Below are 18,923 nucleotides of genomic sequence, written 5' to 3'. Positions count from 1 at the left end.
ATATCTTTTAGAATCCAGCTCAAGTAGAGTCAGCGCGATAACTGTAGTGTTGCCCTGGGGTGCTCAAAAAGAGACGGTGAAGCCACAGCAAATAGGAGATATGGACCTAAGACCGGGAGAGTACGTGATGCGTATTCTTTTCGCAGAATTCACTTCACAGTCGGAGAAGAAGATGGAGGCTGTTATGACGGAACATGTAAGCGGCTATTGAAGCGACTGTTGTTGCGATAACGTTGTGTGTTTGAAAATATGCATTGTTCTCAGGAAAAACAACTATCGAAAATATTGCAACGAGGGGAAGATCCACAATTTGATCAACTGTTATCGGCCTTCGGTTCCGTCGCCGAACATTGTTTACCGTCAATATTGAAAGCCCTCTTTAATTGGTACGAACGTCAGCTTATTGACCAAGGTGGTGATCAGAAGAAACCAGCCCCTGGGAAGGAAGATCAAAAAGGGAAAAGGTAACAAGATAATAAATTGGTTAACCTCGTTAACACATTAATAACAAATGTATCATTTCAGTATTATGTATACAATAGTATCAGGAAGTGTAGAAACGGTGGAAAGAAGCGAAGCAGATCTCCTGCAAGAACGTAGAGATCTTGCTGTCGAGTTTATATTTTGTTTAATGCTGATCGAGGTTTTACGTCAATTACCATTTCACCCTGGACACGAGGATTTAGTAACATATATAGAAAATGTTGCTTTCAAACATTTTAAATATCGGGAGGGGTAAGTACTGAGATACACATTACATAATAAGAATGAAGGGGAAAGAATAGGAATAAAACTTAATCAATATTTACGTATGTTTTTAGCATACAAAACGAACCGAACGCAGCTAATATTCACATTATTGCTGATCTCTACGCCGAAGTGATAGGAGTTTTGGCGCAGTCCAGATTTATGTCAGTGAGAAAACGTTTTATGGTAGAACTGAAAGAATTGCGAGCCAAAGAGCCAGGCCCTCATACTACGCAGAGTATTATTTCCTTATTAATGGGAATGAAGTTTTTCCGAGTTAAAGTAATTATCATATTCAGAAAATATAATATTTAACACGTATATTATTTTGAATTTTGCGTTAAAAAAAATTTTTTTTACTTTTAAATAATCATTACGTATAAATTTTTCAGATGGTACCAATAGAAGAATTTGAGGCATCGTTTCAGTTTATGCAGGAGTGCGCGCAATATTTCTTGGAAGTGAAAGACAAAGATGTTAAGCACGCTTTAGCTGGTCTTTTCGTTGAAATACTTGTCCCTGTTGCCGCTGTAAGTGTCCCATACTGCAAATTTCAATCAATTCACACCACCAAATAATACTGTAATTATCTGTATCTTATATTCCAGGCTGTGAAAAACGAAGTGAACGTACCGTGTTTGAAAAATTTTGTGGAAATGCTGTACTCAACGACCCTGGATATGTGTACGAAGTCTAAGCACAGACTGGCGCTCTTCCCATTGGTAACCTGCTTGCTTTGCGTTAGCCAGAAAACGTTCTTTCTGCAAAACTGGCATTACTTTTTAGCTATGTGTTTATCCCATTTGAAGAATCGCGATCCAAAGATGTGTCGAGTTGCGTTAGGTATGGTTAAAGTACAAATTTTATAGACGTGATATTTAAAAAAAGGAAAAAAAGGAACTGAAAGGAATTGAAGAGTGTGCATTTTTTGTATTACATTACAGAGGCTTTATACCGTTTGCTCTGGGTTTACATGATACGAATCAAGTGCGAGAGCAACTCGGCCACGCAAAGCAGACTGCAGAGCATAGTGAACTCTTTGTTCCCTAAGGGATCGAAGGCGGTAGTGCCGCGGGATACGCCGCTGAACATTTTCGTGAAGATTATTCAATTTATCGCGCAGGAGAGGCTGGACTTTGCGATGCGCGAGATAGTGTTCGACCTGCTGTCCGTCGGTCGACCGGTGAAGATAATTTTAACGCCCGAACGCATGAGCATCGGCCTACGAGCGTTCCTCGTTGTAGCCGACAGCCTGCAGCAGAAGGAGGGAGAGCCACCTATGCCGCGCACTATGGGTGTCTTGCCGAGTGGAAACACCATGCGTGTCAAAAAGACGTACTTGAATAAGGTACGTGTGTCGCGTGTAATTCTTATGCACATGCATCGAACGTGGCGTGCATTTTAACGAACGTGTTTTCACAATTTAGATGCTAACAGAGGACACTGCGCGAAGCATAGGAATGTCCTCGTATTTCCCGCACGTGCGCCGCGTGTTCGTGGACATTCTGCGCGCGTTAGACGTTCACTACGGCAGACCGCTCATGATGACCAGCACTCAGAATATGAACAAGGAGCCGGACGAGATGATCACCGGGGAGCGCAAGCCCCGAATAGACCTCTTCCGGACCTGCGTCGCCGCCGTTCCGCGACTGATTCCCGATGGAATGACCGGTGCGGAATTGGTCGACTTGCTGGCGCGTTTGACGGTGCACATGGACGAGGAACTGCGCGCGCTGGCGTATCAAAGCCTGCAGACCCTGGTGTTAGATTTTCCCGACTGGCGGCAGGACGTCGTGCTTGGGTTCACGCAGTTCCTGGCCAGGGACGTGCAAGACACGTTTCCGCAGCTTATCGATAACGGCCTGAGGATGCTGCTGCAATTGCTGACCAGCTGGAAGAACGCCCTGACGAGTCCCAGCATAAGATCTAAGGAACAATCGGTGGATACCACACGGGTCAATATACGAGTGGACGTTGGCATCAAGAAATGCGAGACTGGCCAGGTTTGCATTAATTTTACTAATTATTTTGGAATTTGGTGGGCAACGCAAGGAGTGCGATGTAAAATTTTATTTTCTGTTTGCAGAAAGTAGAACCTGTGTCGAACATATTCTATCTGGTGGAAGGATTCGCTCTGGTTATGCTCTGCAATTGTCGCCTTTATCCTCGACGATTGGCTGTTCATATACTTCGGGAGGTTAAGCTTTTACTGAAGACTCTGGGTATGTATTATATATTTGCGCGTATTACACACGCAATGCATCACAATGTATATCTTATGAACGTCATCTTTTCAGGAGCTCCCGAAGATGATCAACCAGTTATTGATGTGATCGATGCTTGCTGTCCGGCTGTCTTGGAGAAATGTTACCCAATGTTACCGCCGGCTGAGAAAGCAGCCGCCGCGTCTACGTCTAACGTGGATTTGCAATGGATAGCCGATAGAAGTAGTTGTGTTTGGACAGCTGGTAGTACTTTATTTATCACACCGTTTGATAAATCATTATCAATTCGTTAGCGTTATATTCACCTGTAATTATTTTATGTCGCAGGATTTCACGATGAAAACAGTACCAAGAGTTCTTCCTCGCTTAATCTGAACGGGGCCGATCCGTGGGCCAGTTGTCTATTTGCCTTTCTGGAAAAGGACAGAGTACTTACGCTTTGTCCGAACGCCGTCGCTCATTCCTGGCCAATTGTCTTCACGCGCGTAAACTCTCTGTTCTCAGTAGTGGATCCCACGTAAGATTGAGTCTCTGTAACCAATTTGCATATTGGTTACATTTAAGAGCTTTGAAGTAATTAATGATTCTACATTTATAACAGGCCGGTAAATGACAATCGAGCCTCGTTGCTGCGAAGCTCGACGACGGTGAGAAAACCGGTGAACGAGAGGGACGTCTATATGCACATTTGGAAAAATTACCTGACCTTTGGATACAGAGTTGTGCCACCAGTGCCGAATCCAGTTGTCCGATGCGCCAGTCCGGATCTCAGTCTCAGGTAAGTTGGTCACGTGAAAATTTACAGCGGGAATTCAATTATTATATTGTATCATCCAATTATATATTATTTAAATTTTTCGATAGTTTTAGACTCTTAATACAATATTCATGCTTATTACGTATCACTCGAAAAAGTTACGTATAATCGTGTGCATCGCTACGCTCGTTGTGGATGAAATTGAAAGAGCTTACATTGAAGGAACGATAAATTAATTGCCTCATTTAAGCGTCCACTTCGAGAGAATGTATGCACATGATTTACGTTCATATTGATTACGTTTAATTTGATAGTATTTCGAGTAAATATGAAACTTTGTATAACTAAAAGCTCACATGTTTAGCACAGAATAATAATATATTAGAGCTTTAAGTGTCTATATGAAAAGTGAGTCACGGAATAAGATCAATAATCAACTTGGTATTGATTGGTGTTGGGCTACATGTTTGTTAGTGTTCATTATTATCGCACAGAAAGTGTTTTTTGCCTCACCTGTCTCGTGAAATGTCAATTTCATTAGCGGCTCGTTAAATATTTTACAGTAAAGTTGTTCACTTCGAGCGTTAATTCTATACACAGGCACAGAGTTATTGATCTAAAATTTTATAATGTTTCACACGTTGAACACGAGAATATCTAATATTACATGTACTCACACGATATATTTCCCTATTCCGATGTTGCGCACATCCAGCAATGGCAATTCTTTCGTCGTGACAGACTGGCACCAATTCATACCAAAAAATTCGCGCTTTGCAATTCCGGGAGCGGAATCCACTCTCGTCCTTTCTTCCACGCATACACACACCTCGCTTTATTTTCCGCAACACACTACATCTCTCGCATGCTGTACTCCTATCTCGTACTTGTGTCTCTCGTACATCTTCTCCTGTCTTTCTCTCTTGGATATTAGAGTAGTAGTCTCTGAGCAGTAAATAATGTCTGATACAAGGAAGCATTGGTGGTACACTGTATTGCATACTCTAGTGGTCAGCATACGGTGGAGTTTGGTGTGTTGTGCATGAGTAAGGAGTTGAGTCAGAGCCTGGAGAATCTCGGCGGGGCGCAGACCCTGCCGGGTCGGTTCTCTGTACCGTCCATTTCCGGCATCTACACCCGGCACAAGCGTACCAGGTGAGCCTGAGAGATTAACAAAAACGCGCGAACAAAAAAGCGACCACGCTTTCTTCGATGTCACCCCCCCGGGATTTAAACGGTCGTTGGTAATTCGCACCTTTGTTATCGCCTCTCGTTACTTATCGAATCATTCGTTCTCTTCTTACTCTCTTAACGCAGCACAGAGTTTGATATCCCCTCCCCCCTCTCTCTCTCTCTCTCTCTTTTCACTGAACTGTCAGCTTTCTCGAATTTCTTTCGTCGCCCTAACAAGTTCTTTTTTCGCGCGTACTTTGCGTATATACCATCCCTTGCCTAGCCTCACGACCGTTCCCGAATCGCCTCTTTTTCCGGAGATTTAAACTGCGACCGGATATTCTAGAGCGCCAAATTTTATTAATTTATGAGCTTCAGTATCCGCGAGGGGAAAAGTAGTGAAATTTCAACAGTCTCGTTTCCACAGTTCCTCGCCCGATAGTTTATCCGCGGAACGCGGCGACAACAAATCACCGGGCACGAACGCGAGCCCCGCGGCCTTGTACAAGCTGACCGTACCTCTGCTGAGATGCGAGGCCGTCGACGTAAGGGATGCCGCGGTGCAGGCGATTGGCAAAGTAAACGCCGATGCTCTAAAGTAAGTGTCATTATCATCTGATCTGAAGAAAACGACGAGAGATGGATAAATTACAAAGAGATTCTTTCTTTATACAGAGACTTGATGGAGGAGCTGGTACCTTACATCCGGGAAGCGGTCGATCGGAAACAGGAGAACATGAGACGGCGAAGGAAACGCGACGCTTTGAGGCTGCAGCTAGTAAGAGTGCTGGAATTGATCGCCGAGTACGGAACGTTTGGTATCTGGTTAGTTGACACATTATTTTGCATCTTTCTCCTCCTCATTTTCTAGCTCAAACGAACTGGATTTTTAAAGAATCATCTTTCTTCAGTTCAGCGGTATTAGATCGCGAGACGCAGTCTTTACACCCGACATTCGTCGAGTACATAGACGGTGCGCGAATTTACTTGGAAAACGAGACCGACAAGGAGGCACCCGCCGTACGAGATATCAAGTTACACTTCTGCAACTTTATCCGAAAGATGATCAAAAGTTTTTCACGTAAGCGATTTTTTTTCAGATATTTCCGAAATCGAAAAATATGTATATGTATAACGCCTTAAGAAATTTATTATTAATTATCTTTTTTCTTACTTTTTTTTAGTGGAGATATGCTATACGTTGTTAAAGAGGGATTTAAGAAGAAATCTATTCATGCTCTTCGCTAGTTGGGCTGGTGTTTACGGCAGGCCGCTAACGAGCACGTTGTCCATGCAAGAGGAGGAGAAGTCTTGCACGGAATTGCAACTCTCGGCGTTGCAAGCTATGAGCGGATTGCTCTGCTGTGGTTCGTGCTTCAACCCGCAGTCGCTCTCGGAAGAGGGTGCGATTTTGTATCAATGGCTGGACTTGTTACTGGCCAGTAAAAACGAAAAGGTAAATTTTACAAATTGTCTCGTGTAAAATTGTAAACGCGCGTGCTTTGTGAGCATTATAAATATTACATGCGAAACTGTGGTTAATAATCCATTGTACGTTGGATACGTTAAATGTTACGGTATTTTATTTTATACATTCTATCTGTATCATATCTCATATTTCAGATTTACACGCTTGCACGCGAAACCGTTGTGTTGCTGCTCGAAGGAAATCCCGATATTGGTACGCTTTTGGATTGGGTGGTGGATCGATGTTACACCGGTGCACCGCAAGTGGCCGACGGCTGTTTTCTCGCATTGGCGACGATTTTCAGCGCCAGGTACGCAGATGTCAAAAAAGATGTAGAAAAAAATATTTCCGAAAACGTTTATTAGGAGTAGTAGAAGAAAATACGATATGTACATATAACGAGTAAAGGCAATACGAGACACATAGGCTTCTCGATAGAGTCGCAGATATAAGTCGTGTTAGAATAACAAAGCTAACAAACAGTACGACAATCGCGAGTACGTTTATAATTTTTTTTCTCAGAGAGTATCCTTGCGACCATTACACGAGTGTGATCAACGTGACGTTAATGAATACGGGATGTCCCCGCGCTCCGGTCCACGACGCGGCGCTTCAGCTCCTTCAGCTGTTGGATCAACGCTTCTTCGGAAACGTAGGCCCGCTTCCAGCTACGGAACTCGAAGCTGGTAAGCTTTAAAATCAATGTCTTTGTCCTTGTGCACTGTAATACTGTGTCTCGATACGTTACATATTCTTCTCTGATTGTCTCCATCTAACACGCATTTATTTCGGTTATTTGAAAGAAACTGATGTTTCAACATATCATAATCCTTTATTGACTGAGAGCTTTTGCGTTTCCTGAGAGTTTTTCCGTTGTGCATTCTCGGCAAAGTGCGACCGCTTTGTCGAGCTATACTTGCGCGTGAATTCTGAAACTGTAAAGGAACGCAAGATTTTATCAAGTTGATCGAACTTGATCGTATTTTTTTTGTTTATTAATTTAAATCAGGATATATAAAGACACACGAATTTTTCAATCAACGCAACATTATCCGCACACATATTTTGTCATTATGTTATCTTATTATAATTAGCTAATGAAGTGCCTACCACACTGTTTTCCATGACTCGCCATCTGCATGAGAGTTCCACTTCTCGTAGTACTTGAACGCTTCGTACACATGTGAAACATCTCTCTGCGAAAATTCTGCCCGCTCGCGCAGTAAAGAATGAAGTTTATTCCGAAACTCGTGTTGAATAATAATTGGCCCATTTGTTGCGCCAAAATTAGCCATATCATCGGTTTATCCTGCATTTACATATATAATTATTAACATTATATATTATGTAATTTGTAATTTTTTTATCAGTCTGGATATAAATATCACGAACGTTTAAAATATTAATATGGGAAATATAAACTACGGTATGTAGCCTTTTTAAATCATGCAAACATCTAATTTTATAAAAATACACAGTGCGAGTGTTAAATTAGATTTGATTAAACATCGAAAATTATTTGAAAAATATGTAGATTTCAAAAAAGATTTAATTACTTTTATTATCTCGAATTTACTTTTTGGAGCAAAAGCTCTGCATTTAACTTCAGTATTAAATATCGATACGTACGTAGAGGTACGCGTAGAGGTAAGCGAGCACCCTAAGGACGAATGCAGGCATATTGAGGCAGAAGAACGCGCTCGAAACGACCAGAAGCATTTTCGTGACTTTAGTCTGTGGCATTCTGTCCCGTGGAGTATGAATTCTCTCGTTGGAAACGTCGGATTCTATGGTCAAAGTTCTTCGGACATGATCGAGCTTGTAGACGTTGCGCGCTATCAGCGTATTGAAGATCACTATCGTGGTCAGGGGCACGGCGAATGTCATGACGATATCTAAGGTGTTGTAGGCGATCGCCCAGGACATCCAGTCCTTGTCGATGTGACCGCAGATGGTCGAGTTCTTGTCGAGTTTGGAGAACAGGAGCACCGGGCTGCTCAGCAGAATCGCTAATACCGTTAATCCCATCACCGTCATTTTCGCCCGGGCTACCGTGCACAAAAATTGGCGACGTAGCGGCCACCTGACTGCTATGTACCGCTCGACGGTGAAGGACACCACGAACCACACGCTAAGGAAGCTACAGAGAGTCGCGAAATAGATAAAAAACTGGCAGAAGCCCTGCCGATTGAATAGATCCACGTACACCATTTTTAGCCAGGACACGAAGACCACCATTAGGAAGCCGCTGTCGCTTATCGCCAGCGCTCCCAAGTAAATGCTGGACGAGGAATAACGTAGCTTCGTGCCGAAGAACACGCAAACGGACAAACAGTTGCCCAGCAGGCCCAGAAGCACGAGAATCGGCGAGTAATATCGCTGGATGTCCTGCAAGAGAACGTCGATTTCGCGATAGAGTTCGTTTACCGTCGTGCTATTGTTTTCAGTCATCTTCGCGTGGTGATCTCAAACCATCAAGTCAGTCAAGTCGTGAATGAGAAGAAAAGCGGAAGGCGGTACAGCCACGCCGAGCGTAGATAGCATAACAACTTGCGTCATGCACGATGACCTGGAAGAGTATTAATGTGTCTTACATAGAAGAAGAGGGACAGAGAGAAAGAGAGACGGTATTTTAAGCGTCGCGCGTTTCCTCTGGATTATCGACATGAGGATTGAATTTAGAAACAACAAAATATCAACGGTGATCGCTTGATGTTCGGAGAACCGAACATCTAGGTATGAAGTTATTTAAATTTGATTTTTTTCAGCGAATTAAGAAAACTTAAACTTTTCACATCTGAAGATCACAAGATTTTTATTTCTTTAACGTTAAGCACTTCTAATTTAACTACCTTTAAATGGATTTTAGTAGAATTGATTTATGTTGCAGTTGCGTCGATGTGACGTGACAAGACACAGTGATAGCTTCCCTTCTCGTTATTTTATTGTCACTTGATGTAGTACAATCACTTTGCATTCTTATCGCGTATCACGAGATGCAGTCTCTGCGTTTACTGAACAAAAAAATTTAACGGGAATGCTTGGCGTTTATCGCGCGCAGGAAATCCTTCGCGCAACAGATACGTTAACGAATTATTGCGCAACTTATTGGTTCAGATTATGTTACGCGAGCGTGTCATATTTCACATTGCTTAAAATTGCATTGTCTTATTGAAACAAAATATAAATTCGGTAGTTGTCGAACTACTCACGTTGCGTTCTCGTTTATTTTATTTTAAAATTAAAAAATTATCTTACAATGTGATAACTGCATAGAAAAAAATTTTATCTCTTCCGCTATTACGAAAAATCCGATACAGTTTGCAATCTCGGCGAATGCTTTTTTTCGTAAACGTAATAATAACAATCATTCTCTATACGTAAATAATTATCGTACATGTGATCGCAAGAGAGTTTTGTTGATATAATATTTCGTATCTTTAGTAATGACGGAATTTCATATTTACACTTCTGAACGTACACGTTAGAAACTGTTGCTCAAACAGCTTTATGTTTCTCTCTGGTTCACATGTTACTCTCGACCAAGTCGATGTTTTTTATAATTTATGACTATTGAATTATTAAATGGGAAACGTCAAAGTGAAAGTTGATCAAAGGGATGTAAATTTACAAAAATAAAATATTGCTTTAATGTGATATAACATTTTTTTTCAAATTTCTGTATAAATAAAAAAGAAAAATCTTTTTGTAAAAAAAGTTAAAATACTCTCTTTGTCATGTAGAAATAATAGAATTAAAATAATTAAAAGATACTATGATAACTATATTTATTATTAAACATTTTTAAGAAGAGGAAAAATATTTTTATATCTAGCCTTCTCGTAGATTTTATGTTTTTTTATAAACATGACGGTAAATGGTTTTTAGTTTTTTTATATTTTAATTATAATTTTAAAAGAACTCGGCAAACAGGATTCTTGAATATCAATTAATGCATACCTGTTTATTCAATTTCGACGCAACATATTAAACATATGAAATGTGCAGACGCAAGTCATTTATTGGACTGCCGTTTAGATTTCTATATAGGTATGATTTTGTGACACGGTGCCGAGCTCCTTTTAACTGCGGTCTTCCAAACACTCACATACTTTAATTTGCATACATCTCACACATAAACGTTCTTAACGTTTTGCAAATAGTACATGGCAAGTGTTTCCAACACTTTTAGTTGGCACGATATGTGCAGTGCCGGTGCGAGGTACAATGCATAATCCTTTCGTCAGGCGCTCGTTGATATTGTTTAATGAGTTTCTCGTTTAAGACTGTCGCACGACACTTTAATTTAATAGCGCGATTTGTCAACAAACGTAGATTAATTATGTCTCATTAGATCCGGCACATCTGTATCAATTACATTAACAGCGGCAACATGTTTCGCCTTTTTTTAAATTTATTTTTTATTTTTTTTTTTACTTTGGAGGTGAAGCAACAAGTTACGAGTGTACTTGATGATGAGAATAATTTAGATTTAGTACTTGATGAGCACTTATTTTTTAAAACACTAATGTAACAACACTTTCGGACAATATATTCGAGTGCCGTCTCAGCTATTTCTGCTGGGTGCCCCGACGCATCCATTCCTGATAAAGCTCGATGCATCCAGTATTCCGGCTTCTGCGCATCGAAGTAATGTACAAATTCCCGCCTCTTCACGGCGCACGTCAATTTGCCGCAAGGGAGAGAAATTCATGTTTTCGCGATTCACCCGTTTACACATTATAATTGTTTTTTTTATATTCCTATGGATTACAAGAACAATATCAATATTTGTATAATATACATTATTTTATATTATATATAAATATTTATACTTATTTGCTGCAACAATGGACTCAAAAATCGTAATTTTTTAGTCGTCTGCAAGAAAAAAAGAGAATTCTGATCTTCTGAAGAATTGTATAAAGAGCTAATAATATTTTCGTTTTTTTACAATCACTAGAAACTGTAATACCAAAATCGCATTTAAAATAATATTACAAACTTTTAATGATTTAAAACATTCAAATTGAAATTTTTTTTTTAGTTATGTCGTAGCAAATGACCGACATATAAAATATATTTTACTAAAAATTTGTTATTCACAATAATTTTTTCATTGAGAGTATGAAAATAGCACATGAATTTTTAACATCGTACATTAATGCAAACTATAATTATTGATATTCGATGTAAATTGATTATAATTATTACGTTGTAATTACATTATAAATAATTATGATCTTATTACTGGAGCTTTTAAATTTTAATAAAATTGAAAAAATTGAATTTGTTCTGTTATACTACCATATCGTATTTGAATTCTTTGAACCGAAATCAAAGAATATGAATTGAACTTTTCTTATAAGAGAAGAATTACACATACGTTATGTGCTCTTTGACATATCGTGTATTACAATCTGTTTCAGAAGCATGTGTCCAAAAAAGAAATAAGTTTTTATGAAATGCAAAGGAATTGTAGCATGATGAAATTTGTTCTTTCTGCAGAGAAAATATTAATTTGTCGGAGGAAAAAATACATAATAGATATTTTACAAATAAAAACTATATTTTAAATATAATTTATAAAATATATTTTTTTCTGCAAAATGTATTTTCTCTTATGATCAATATTATTATTATTATTATGACACCAGGGAGTTATGCAATGTAAATGTTTGGTAAATGTCAAATTATATTGATTTGGTAATTACGATGTATTTTCATGGGTGATTAATTATTTATTATTGAAAATAATAACTGACTTTAAAGCGTTCCACATACACATAAATATTATCAGTACGATAATAATAACTAAGCCAGCATTTATAGGCAGACATTTATTACGCTATTTTGTGCTTTAATATTTCCTTTACAGTTTGTTAATTATAAACAGCTTTTATTCATAAAAGCTGTTTATATCTTTTATCGACTATAGATTTTTTAGATGAATCCATTCTTTCTTAATGAAAATTAATTAGAAATTTATTGATTAAAAAAACATCTTTCTGCATAATTTTTTGACATTGAATATCATATCATAAATTGATTATTAAAAATAAACGCTAGATACAGATAAATAGAACTTTCTTTTATGAAGTGTAGCGAAATTTTAACTAGGTGTAAATCTTCATTCTATAATGAAATTTTAGATCAATCTTAGACAATTAATGAGATGTTTAATTTCCTTATTATTCTAATAATGTAATTTATGTAATTCGGTAACTCTGTCTATCCTCTAATTTCCCATTGCAGGACATAACGATCCTCTCGCAAGCTCCGCCGCCACCGTCACTTCCGGGCCGGGTCAACAAAGTAATCCCGCAGGTGAGATTTCTTCCGGCGGCACGATTAGAGGTGGCACACTGGACGTCCTCCTGTCAACTACTTATTGTCGCAGCCAAATGTACCTTTCACGTCAATTGGCTCAATTACATCCGGAACTTACGATGCCGATGTTCAGCGGTAAATAGAGATCTTCTTATCGTTTTAATTAACACTTTCAAGAGCTGAGAAGTCTCGATTATCGAGAGATTTTCAAAAGAATTATTGCGCTTCCAATTTTAAATCTTAAACAATTCTTCTAGTGTAACATGTGATTTATTATGAAACCGTATTTTGCAATTATTCTATATGACTATAATATTGTGGCATTTGATATTTCGATTTTATTATTACAATATTGATGTAAATTAATTCGAGGAAGGAGGGAGTGTATGATAAAGCACAATTAACAACTTTCGTAGTCCGTTACATGCTTCAATTGTGGAGAGCATTTAGAATGATTTCCTCGCAATTGAAACTTTGTAATTAAAAGGTCGCAATATGATCTAATTACTTTCATATAATATATACGACATATATATGTTTTCGTACTACAATTTAATACGGAAAAACGGACGCAAACAATATAGAATATAATTATAAGTTATTAAAAATGTGACATGCATGAAAATTGCAATTTTTCTTCCCGAAGCGCATGCTATTTCTATGAAAAGTAGCATGTTTATAATATACTCATACTTTGAGAACTATTAGAATTTACGTTTAATAAAGTACTTACCCGAGAAGAGCATCTCTTTTACAAATAGTAATTTGAAAATTCTTTTCTTAATACATGAATTTATTTGTTTCTCTCAATGACGTCAGTAAATTCTAAAAAAAGGCATTAAATCGATAGTCGAAATGCATCGGTCTTCTCGAAGTTTATTATTAGCTCTTTTCTGCGACGATTGATGATTGATTCTCTCGCTGCGCTAACGTTGTGGGCGGCTGTCACTATATATTTTGACATTTGTGTATAACAGCAAATTACAGATAAAAGATAAAGGATAAAAGAAAGAAAAGATGTTAAATAGCGCGCGTGAAGCGCGTGTCTGTAATGCTAATACACAAAACATTTTCATGCATTTTTAATAATGATTATGTTAATTAAACTGAAGTTGTCTTTTCCACGTGATTTATAAATTTACATATAGAATGCTCGTTCGCAAAAAAAAAATTGTTGTCTTCTTCTCAAGCTTGGCTGTATGGAACGCGCATTTTATTAAGTTTCTATATTAGTTTTACGTTGTAAATAAATATGGTGGAGTTACATTAAAGAGAGGAAAGGAAATATTGCAAAGGTATCGCTTTATTTTTATTACTCAGAAACGTGTAATCTGTGCCTGCATGGTCACAGAGTGTCGGTGGAATTTAACAGAATTATCGTCAATATTCGTATAAATAATCCAACACTGCAGTGATATAATTCTGGAGGGAACGGTAACTGTCAACAACAATCCGCGTTATTATCAATTATACGCCAGGCGTGTCGCTATCGTGTAAATATTACCGCGCGTCTGTTTTAACAAATCGGACAGGCTTTCATTATTATAATTTAATTTCAAATCATTAACAGAAAAGTCGAGCGACAAATAATCGAGCTTCTTTGCTAGTGGGATTGATCACACATGTACTTTCACATCTACTCGAACACGTTTTAATGTATTTTCACATCCACTCGAATGGCGTTTTAAGTATAGAAACATTAATTATCAGTATGACTCAAACGCAGAAATTCTCACGTGTATTGCGATAGAAAAATAATAATTTGCGATGCTAACTTTCATCAAAGGAAAGTACTTTTCTTGTCTCAGCTGCATTTAGCGGTTTACGATTGAAGTGCTCGTTGAAGCAGAACGATTTAATTAAACTTCTTAAGAGAATTTGAGTGGAAAACTTGCGGATGTGAAATAAAAGTTAATTCTTAAAGCTTTAATATAAATTTGTAATAAAAATTGAAGATTTGAAATGTTCTTATGTTCTAAACGTTGTTGTTCGCAGAATTTGAACTTTTTAATCAAACTTGGGAATAAAGTAGATTGATGGAAGGCTGACCGTGATCTATTTGCTTAAGAATTTAACCTTTTAACTACGATCGCTGCTGTTAATGAGCCGCAAGACGCATAAAGTTTCGTTTACATAATAGATTGCTGCCCTCCGTTTTAATTTCGTGACGCATGCCTGACTTACTGTCAGTGTCACGGGCCACGTTAAAGGGGCGAGGGTTTAAAAAGAGCGAAGGACCGACGAGAGAAAAATTTAACGATGAAAAATAATTCCATTGCGCGAATTACTATCTTGCACGTTTCCGGCTAACCGGCTTATATCCGTTCGCTTTGACGTTCGAAACGGCGAGCACTTTGCTTTCGAGAACAATGTAACGTAAAACTGCAATTTTATCTCACGAAGTTCTCTATGCGTGATCGCACAATAGTAGTCTGAAGAAGAAGAAATAAAAAATTTTGTTTTTAAAAAACTTGTTTCAAAGTGCAAGTAGAATATAATAATTATATTCTAGATATTATTAGAGAAAATTTGATACGCAGTTTGATTTGAATATTCTTTTCATGTTTTAAAACGTTTTTTATAAACTAAATTTCCTAGAATTTACAGAGTTTTACATTTTCCAAAAATATTAAAAGTCATTATCAGTTTTTTATTTAAGAAATGAAGAGATTATTTTAGTCGATAAAATAATCTCTTTTAAATTAATTTAAATAGTTTTTTCTATATATATATAGAAAAAACTTTATTTTATATATATATATATATATATACATAAAATTTTAATATATTAATTTATAAAATAAAATATCTTTAATTATGGCCAAACATAAAATGGCTGTTTATGTTAATTAATATATGTAAAAATAAAATAAATATATTAAAATTATATATATATATATATATATATGCATACATACATATATAAAATGAATAGTTTTGTCGGTATCAAATTTGTTTAAAATATGGATGATGAAAGCTAATATTATTAGCTAATATTAAAGTTCATCCGCTTACAACAGATTGAAATTTCTATAGAGATATACAAGTTAACGGGTAGATTTACCAGATTGTGGTAAATCTCTTGATTTAATTCAGTATTTAGTTCAGTGTACCGTATTTATATGAAAGATTTTAGTGGCGTTAACTGATCAAACTGGCCATCTTACGTATTTTGCATATCAAGAATGCAATCATGTAACGCAAGAAAATTATAAAGGAGGATAAGATATTTTATGATAATTGTTTAATACGTTGATATCCTTGAAATGCAGATGGAAATATTTAAACTCGATGCGTAGCCGAAACAAATGCAGATGATTGCAAGTGATAATAATGCCACGTAATTTCACATGTGCACACACACACACACACACACACACACACATACACTTAGCAAATCATTCAAAATTTTATTTGCGCGCGTTGATGAGAATATTGAATGCCCTTTCGTCTTGCCGCTTTAAACCGGCCCGTCAAATTACTGTTACACGGCAATATTGGCAATGCGTTCGACCGTTAGCGAATTAATTAAATGCAAAATGGGAATGCGATAGATAAAAGAGAGGGAGACGATGACGCAGACCGCATTAAATTCATTCGAACAAAATTGCTGCAAAATCGCCGGTGTTTAAATATTTCCAGATTGAGAGATGGGATAGATGATGAGATGCTTGACGTACACATGCATCATGAACGTGTACAAAATGCATTACGGATGAAATTCAATACATATTGTATGTATGGAGAAGAGCTGGATGAGCCTGGCATGGAAAGAGACGTGTTCATACATACTGTAGGAAAATTATGTTAATAAAGGAAACGCGAGAAATAATCTGACGATATGGCAAACTATTAATTCGTGGATTTATAAAATTTGTACGGTGATGGATTAATAGATACTGTTTTCTTTTTATTACTGGCGCGAAAGTGCTATTACACTTTCTTCCGTGCCAGTGTAATAAAGAAAAAAAGCGATAATCCCGTGTATATTTCCTCTAATACCAATTCCATCACATCATTTACAATGTAAAACTAATGTACAGGTAAAATGAGCGTGCCTTTACTTTAATCGATTAATGTGTCGGGTAAATGTGTATCAATAATAAAGCAGGCTATTAGTGTAGTTCGACGTGTTAATTCTCGAAAATTCACACTCAAGAAATACATATGTTTCAGAAATTACACATCGGTTTCAAACAGCCCGCAGGGAAGTTCGGCAATTGCTGCTGCAATATTTGTTACCTTGGCTGCACAACATGGAACTCGTCGATCCTAATGTACCGCCGCCGTCTAATCCGTTGAGTTATTATCAGGTGAATGGAGCTCATTATTGTGATCAGCTTTGAAACAACAGCCGTACGGAAAATTGCATTTTGATTCGAAATTCCGAAGTTATACACGCTTTCGCTTCGCAATTCCAGAGCTATGCACACTTTCGCTTTTAGATTTCAGTTAATATTTAATGGGGATAATGGGATAACGGAATAAATGTAAGAAAGGGTTAAGAAATGCCGAAATGGTATAATCGAAAAACATTAATCTAAAGTGATATTTTTATGTTGCAATTCATATTGCAAATATATAAGATAATATATCAAACTTACAGTTCTGAGATAGACAAAGTAATTGCTTCTAGGAAAAGTAAATAATGTTAAACGCGTTATGAAAGTGCCAGAAATTACTCTTGATATCCTCACGTTAAAATGGGCTTCACCCGATTTATAATCTGCGCTACACAATTTCCAGTATTTCCTGGACATTATAAATGATTTATCGTTAGCAAAAGGATAAAAAGATAACTTGGAGGCGCCGGGTATCGATCCCGGTACCTCTCGCATGCTAAGCGAGCGCTCTACCATCTGAGCTACGCCCCCCTGTATTGCAGTGTTACAACAAGATCAATCGGGCTCAGAAAAGTGATCTACTTTCGGTGAAAGGAGCCAAAAAGTAATGTTGGAGGCGCCGGGTATCGATCCCGGTACCTCTCGCATGCTAAGCGAGCGCTCTACCATCTGAGCTACGCCCCCTTGTACTGCACTTCTGCAGCAAGTTCAATTGGGTTCAGAAAGGTGATCTACTTTTGGTGAAAGGAGCCAAAAAGTAATGTTGGAGGCGCCGGGTATCGATCCCGGTCCCTCTCGCATGCTAAGCGAGCGCTCTACCATCTGAGCTACGCCCCCATATGATCTGGATCATTGGCGGGATTATTTTAGATCACAATTGTGACCCACTTTCGCTAAAAGGAAGTAAAAAGTGATCTTGGAGGCGCCGGGCATCGATCCCGGTACCTCTCGCATGCTAAGCGAGCGCTCTACCATCTGAGCTACGCCCCCATGTGATCTGGATCATTGGCGGGATGATTTTGGATTACAATTGCGATCCACTTTTAGTTAAAGGAGGCAAAAAGTGATCTTGGAGGCGCCGGGTATCGATCCCGGTACCTCTCGCATGCTAAGCGAGCGCTACCATTTGAGCTACGCCCCCCTGTATTGTGAATTATTGGCGGGATTATTTTGCATCGTAATCGTAATTTATTTTTAGGAGCAGGCTGCATGTATAATTTTGCAGAATTCTAGAATTTATTTCCTCATTTGTGCGATACAATTGAATTATGTTTCTGTGATATATTTGATCTTCATGATTAGTCTTGAGAATTGTAAATAATCTACCTTTGAGTACAAGCTTTAAATTTCGTCCTTACAAATTTTAGTACTTATTCTTTGCATGCATATGATAAACACGTTATTTCACTCTTGCAGACACTTTCAGCGATTTTATATAAAAATGATGTCCCATCATTCTAGACGCGACTGGTGATTTTTATCCGACGATTGTGTACTAGTATTGTGTACTATTTGACGAAGTGAATAATTCCGCAAGTTTAGGTTCGCACTAGTATCTCTTTGTAATACTCGCAGAGAAGCGCAATACTGAACTGTGTACTGATTCCAATGGACTTGCAAATGCGTCAATATAGCATACGCAATGTAGTGATTGCAATGCGCCACGAAAACTCAATGCTAAAGCATGGAAAGCATTCTATTGTGAGAGTATTTATTAATAAAATAGATGCTGTAGAATTTTAACAAGAATATTAATATATACAAAATGTGCAATATAATTTTGTGATAAAAATGCGAATATTAATACGTTATAAAATACAATAGTATTTCGTAAAAATATGAAAATTAATATGATTAATATATATATATATATATATATA

General features: G+C 37.6%; 2 protein-coding genes and 4 non-coding genes across 9 annotated transcripts in view; 1 reads left to right on the top strand and 5 right to left on the bottom strand.

Moving 5' to 3' along the window:
• Positions 1-18,923, top strand: part of LOC105457481 (protein furry) — a 34,418-nt gene that overhangs the window by 4,705 nt on the left and 10,790 nt on the right. The window contains exons 6-26 of the mRNA XM_011702168.1: positions 12-196; positions 265-464; positions 526-735; positions 822-1,029; positions 1,140-1,277; positions 1,356-1,590; positions 1,692-2,095; positions 2,175-2,750; positions 2,834-2,969; positions 3,045-3,215; positions 3,300-3,489; positions 3,574-3,750; positions 4,738-4,884; positions 5,330-5,500; positions 5,578-5,727; positions 5,814-5,983; positions 6,087-6,358; positions 6,526-6,680; positions 6,893-7,056; positions 12,626-12,835; positions 16,877-17,013. Of these exons, the coding sequence (XP_011700470.1) occupies positions 12-196; positions 265-464; positions 526-735; positions 822-1,029; positions 1,140-1,277; positions 1,356-1,590; positions 1,692-2,095; positions 2,175-2,750; positions 2,834-2,969; positions 3,045-3,215; positions 3,300-3,489; positions 3,574-3,750; positions 4,738-4,884; positions 5,330-5,500; positions 5,578-5,727; positions 5,814-5,983; positions 6,087-6,358; positions 6,526-6,680; positions 6,893-7,056; positions 12,626-12,835; positions 16,877-17,013 (4,406 nt within the window). The remainder of the gene's footprint in view (positions 1-11; positions 197-264; positions 465-525; positions 736-821; positions 1,030-1,139; positions 1,278-1,355; positions 1,591-1,691; positions 2,096-2,174; positions 2,751-2,833; positions 2,970-3,044; positions 3,216-3,299; positions 3,490-3,573; positions 3,751-4,737; positions 4,885-5,329; positions 5,501-5,577; positions 5,728-5,813; positions 5,984-6,086; positions 6,359-6,525; positions 6,681-6,892; positions 7,057-12,625; positions 12,836-16,876; positions 17,014-18,923) is intronic.
• Positions 7,063-11,153, bottom strand: LOC105457480 (thyrotropin-releasing hormone receptor). Of its 4 annotated transcripts, none has more exons than XM_011702167.1 (6): positions 10,331-11,153; positions 9,223-9,384; positions 8,932-8,939; positions 8,012-8,893; positions 7,481-7,679; positions 7,063-7,305 (listed from the first exon to the last, which is right to left on the bottom strand). In XM_011702167.1, the coding sequence occupies exons 4-6, from the start codon at positions 8,819-8,821 to the stop codon at positions 7,193-7,195; spliced, it is 1,122 nt and encodes a 373-aa protein (XP_011700469.1). In that variant the 5' UTR covers positions 8,822-8,893; positions 8,932-8,939; positions 9,223-9,384; positions 10,331-11,153; the 3' UTR covers positions 7,063-7,192. The 4 variants fall into 4 exon arrangements, with proteins under 4 accessions (XP_011700469.1, XP_011700465.1, XP_011700468.1 ...); XM_011702163.1 differs by having other exon boundaries at positions 8,000-8,893; positions 10,331-11,152; XM_011702166.1 differs by lacking the exon at positions 9,223-9,384 and having other exon boundaries at positions 8,000-8,893; positions 10,331-11,152.
• Trnaa-agc lies at positions 17,502-17,574 on the bottom strand. The gene has a single exon. It is a non-coding gene; the product is annotated as a tRNA-Ala (tRNA).
• On the bottom strand, positions 17,655-17,727 carry Trnaa-agc. Its single transcript has one exon. It is a non-coding gene; the product is annotated as a tRNA-Ala (tRNA).
• Positions 17,808-17,880, bottom strand: Trnaa-agc. Its single transcript has one exon. It is a non-coding gene; the product is annotated as a tRNA-Ala (tRNA).
• Trnaa-agc lies at positions 17,961-18,033 on the bottom strand. The gene has a single exon. It is a non-coding gene; the product is annotated as a tRNA-Ala (tRNA).

Source organism: Wasmannia auropunctata, unplaced genomic scaffold (genome assembly GCF_000956235.1).
Source record: "Wasmannia auropunctata unplaced genomic scaffold, wasmannia.A_1.0 LD335214.1, whole genome shotgun sequence".
Lineage (NCBI taxonomy): Eukaryota > Metazoa > Arthropoda > Insecta > Hymenoptera > Formicidae > Wasmannia > Wasmannia auropunctata.
This window is presented reverse-complemented; position numbering and strand designations above follow the sequence as displayed.

Bases quoted from the DNA above. Each gene is read 5' to 3' on its own strand.
- LOC105457480 (XM_011702163.1), bottom strand. From the start codon at position 8,821: ATGACTGAAAACAATAGCACGACGGTAAACGAACTCTATCGCGAAATC. The intron at 7,680-7,999 runs GTACGTATCGAT...ATGTAAATGCAG, and splicing joins ACCTCTACGCGTACCTCTAC to GATAAACCGATGATATGGCT. The intron at 7,306-7,480 runs GTAGGCACTTCA...GTTCCTTTACAG, and splicing joins GAGTCATGGAAAACAGTGTG to TTTCAGAATTCACGCGCAAG.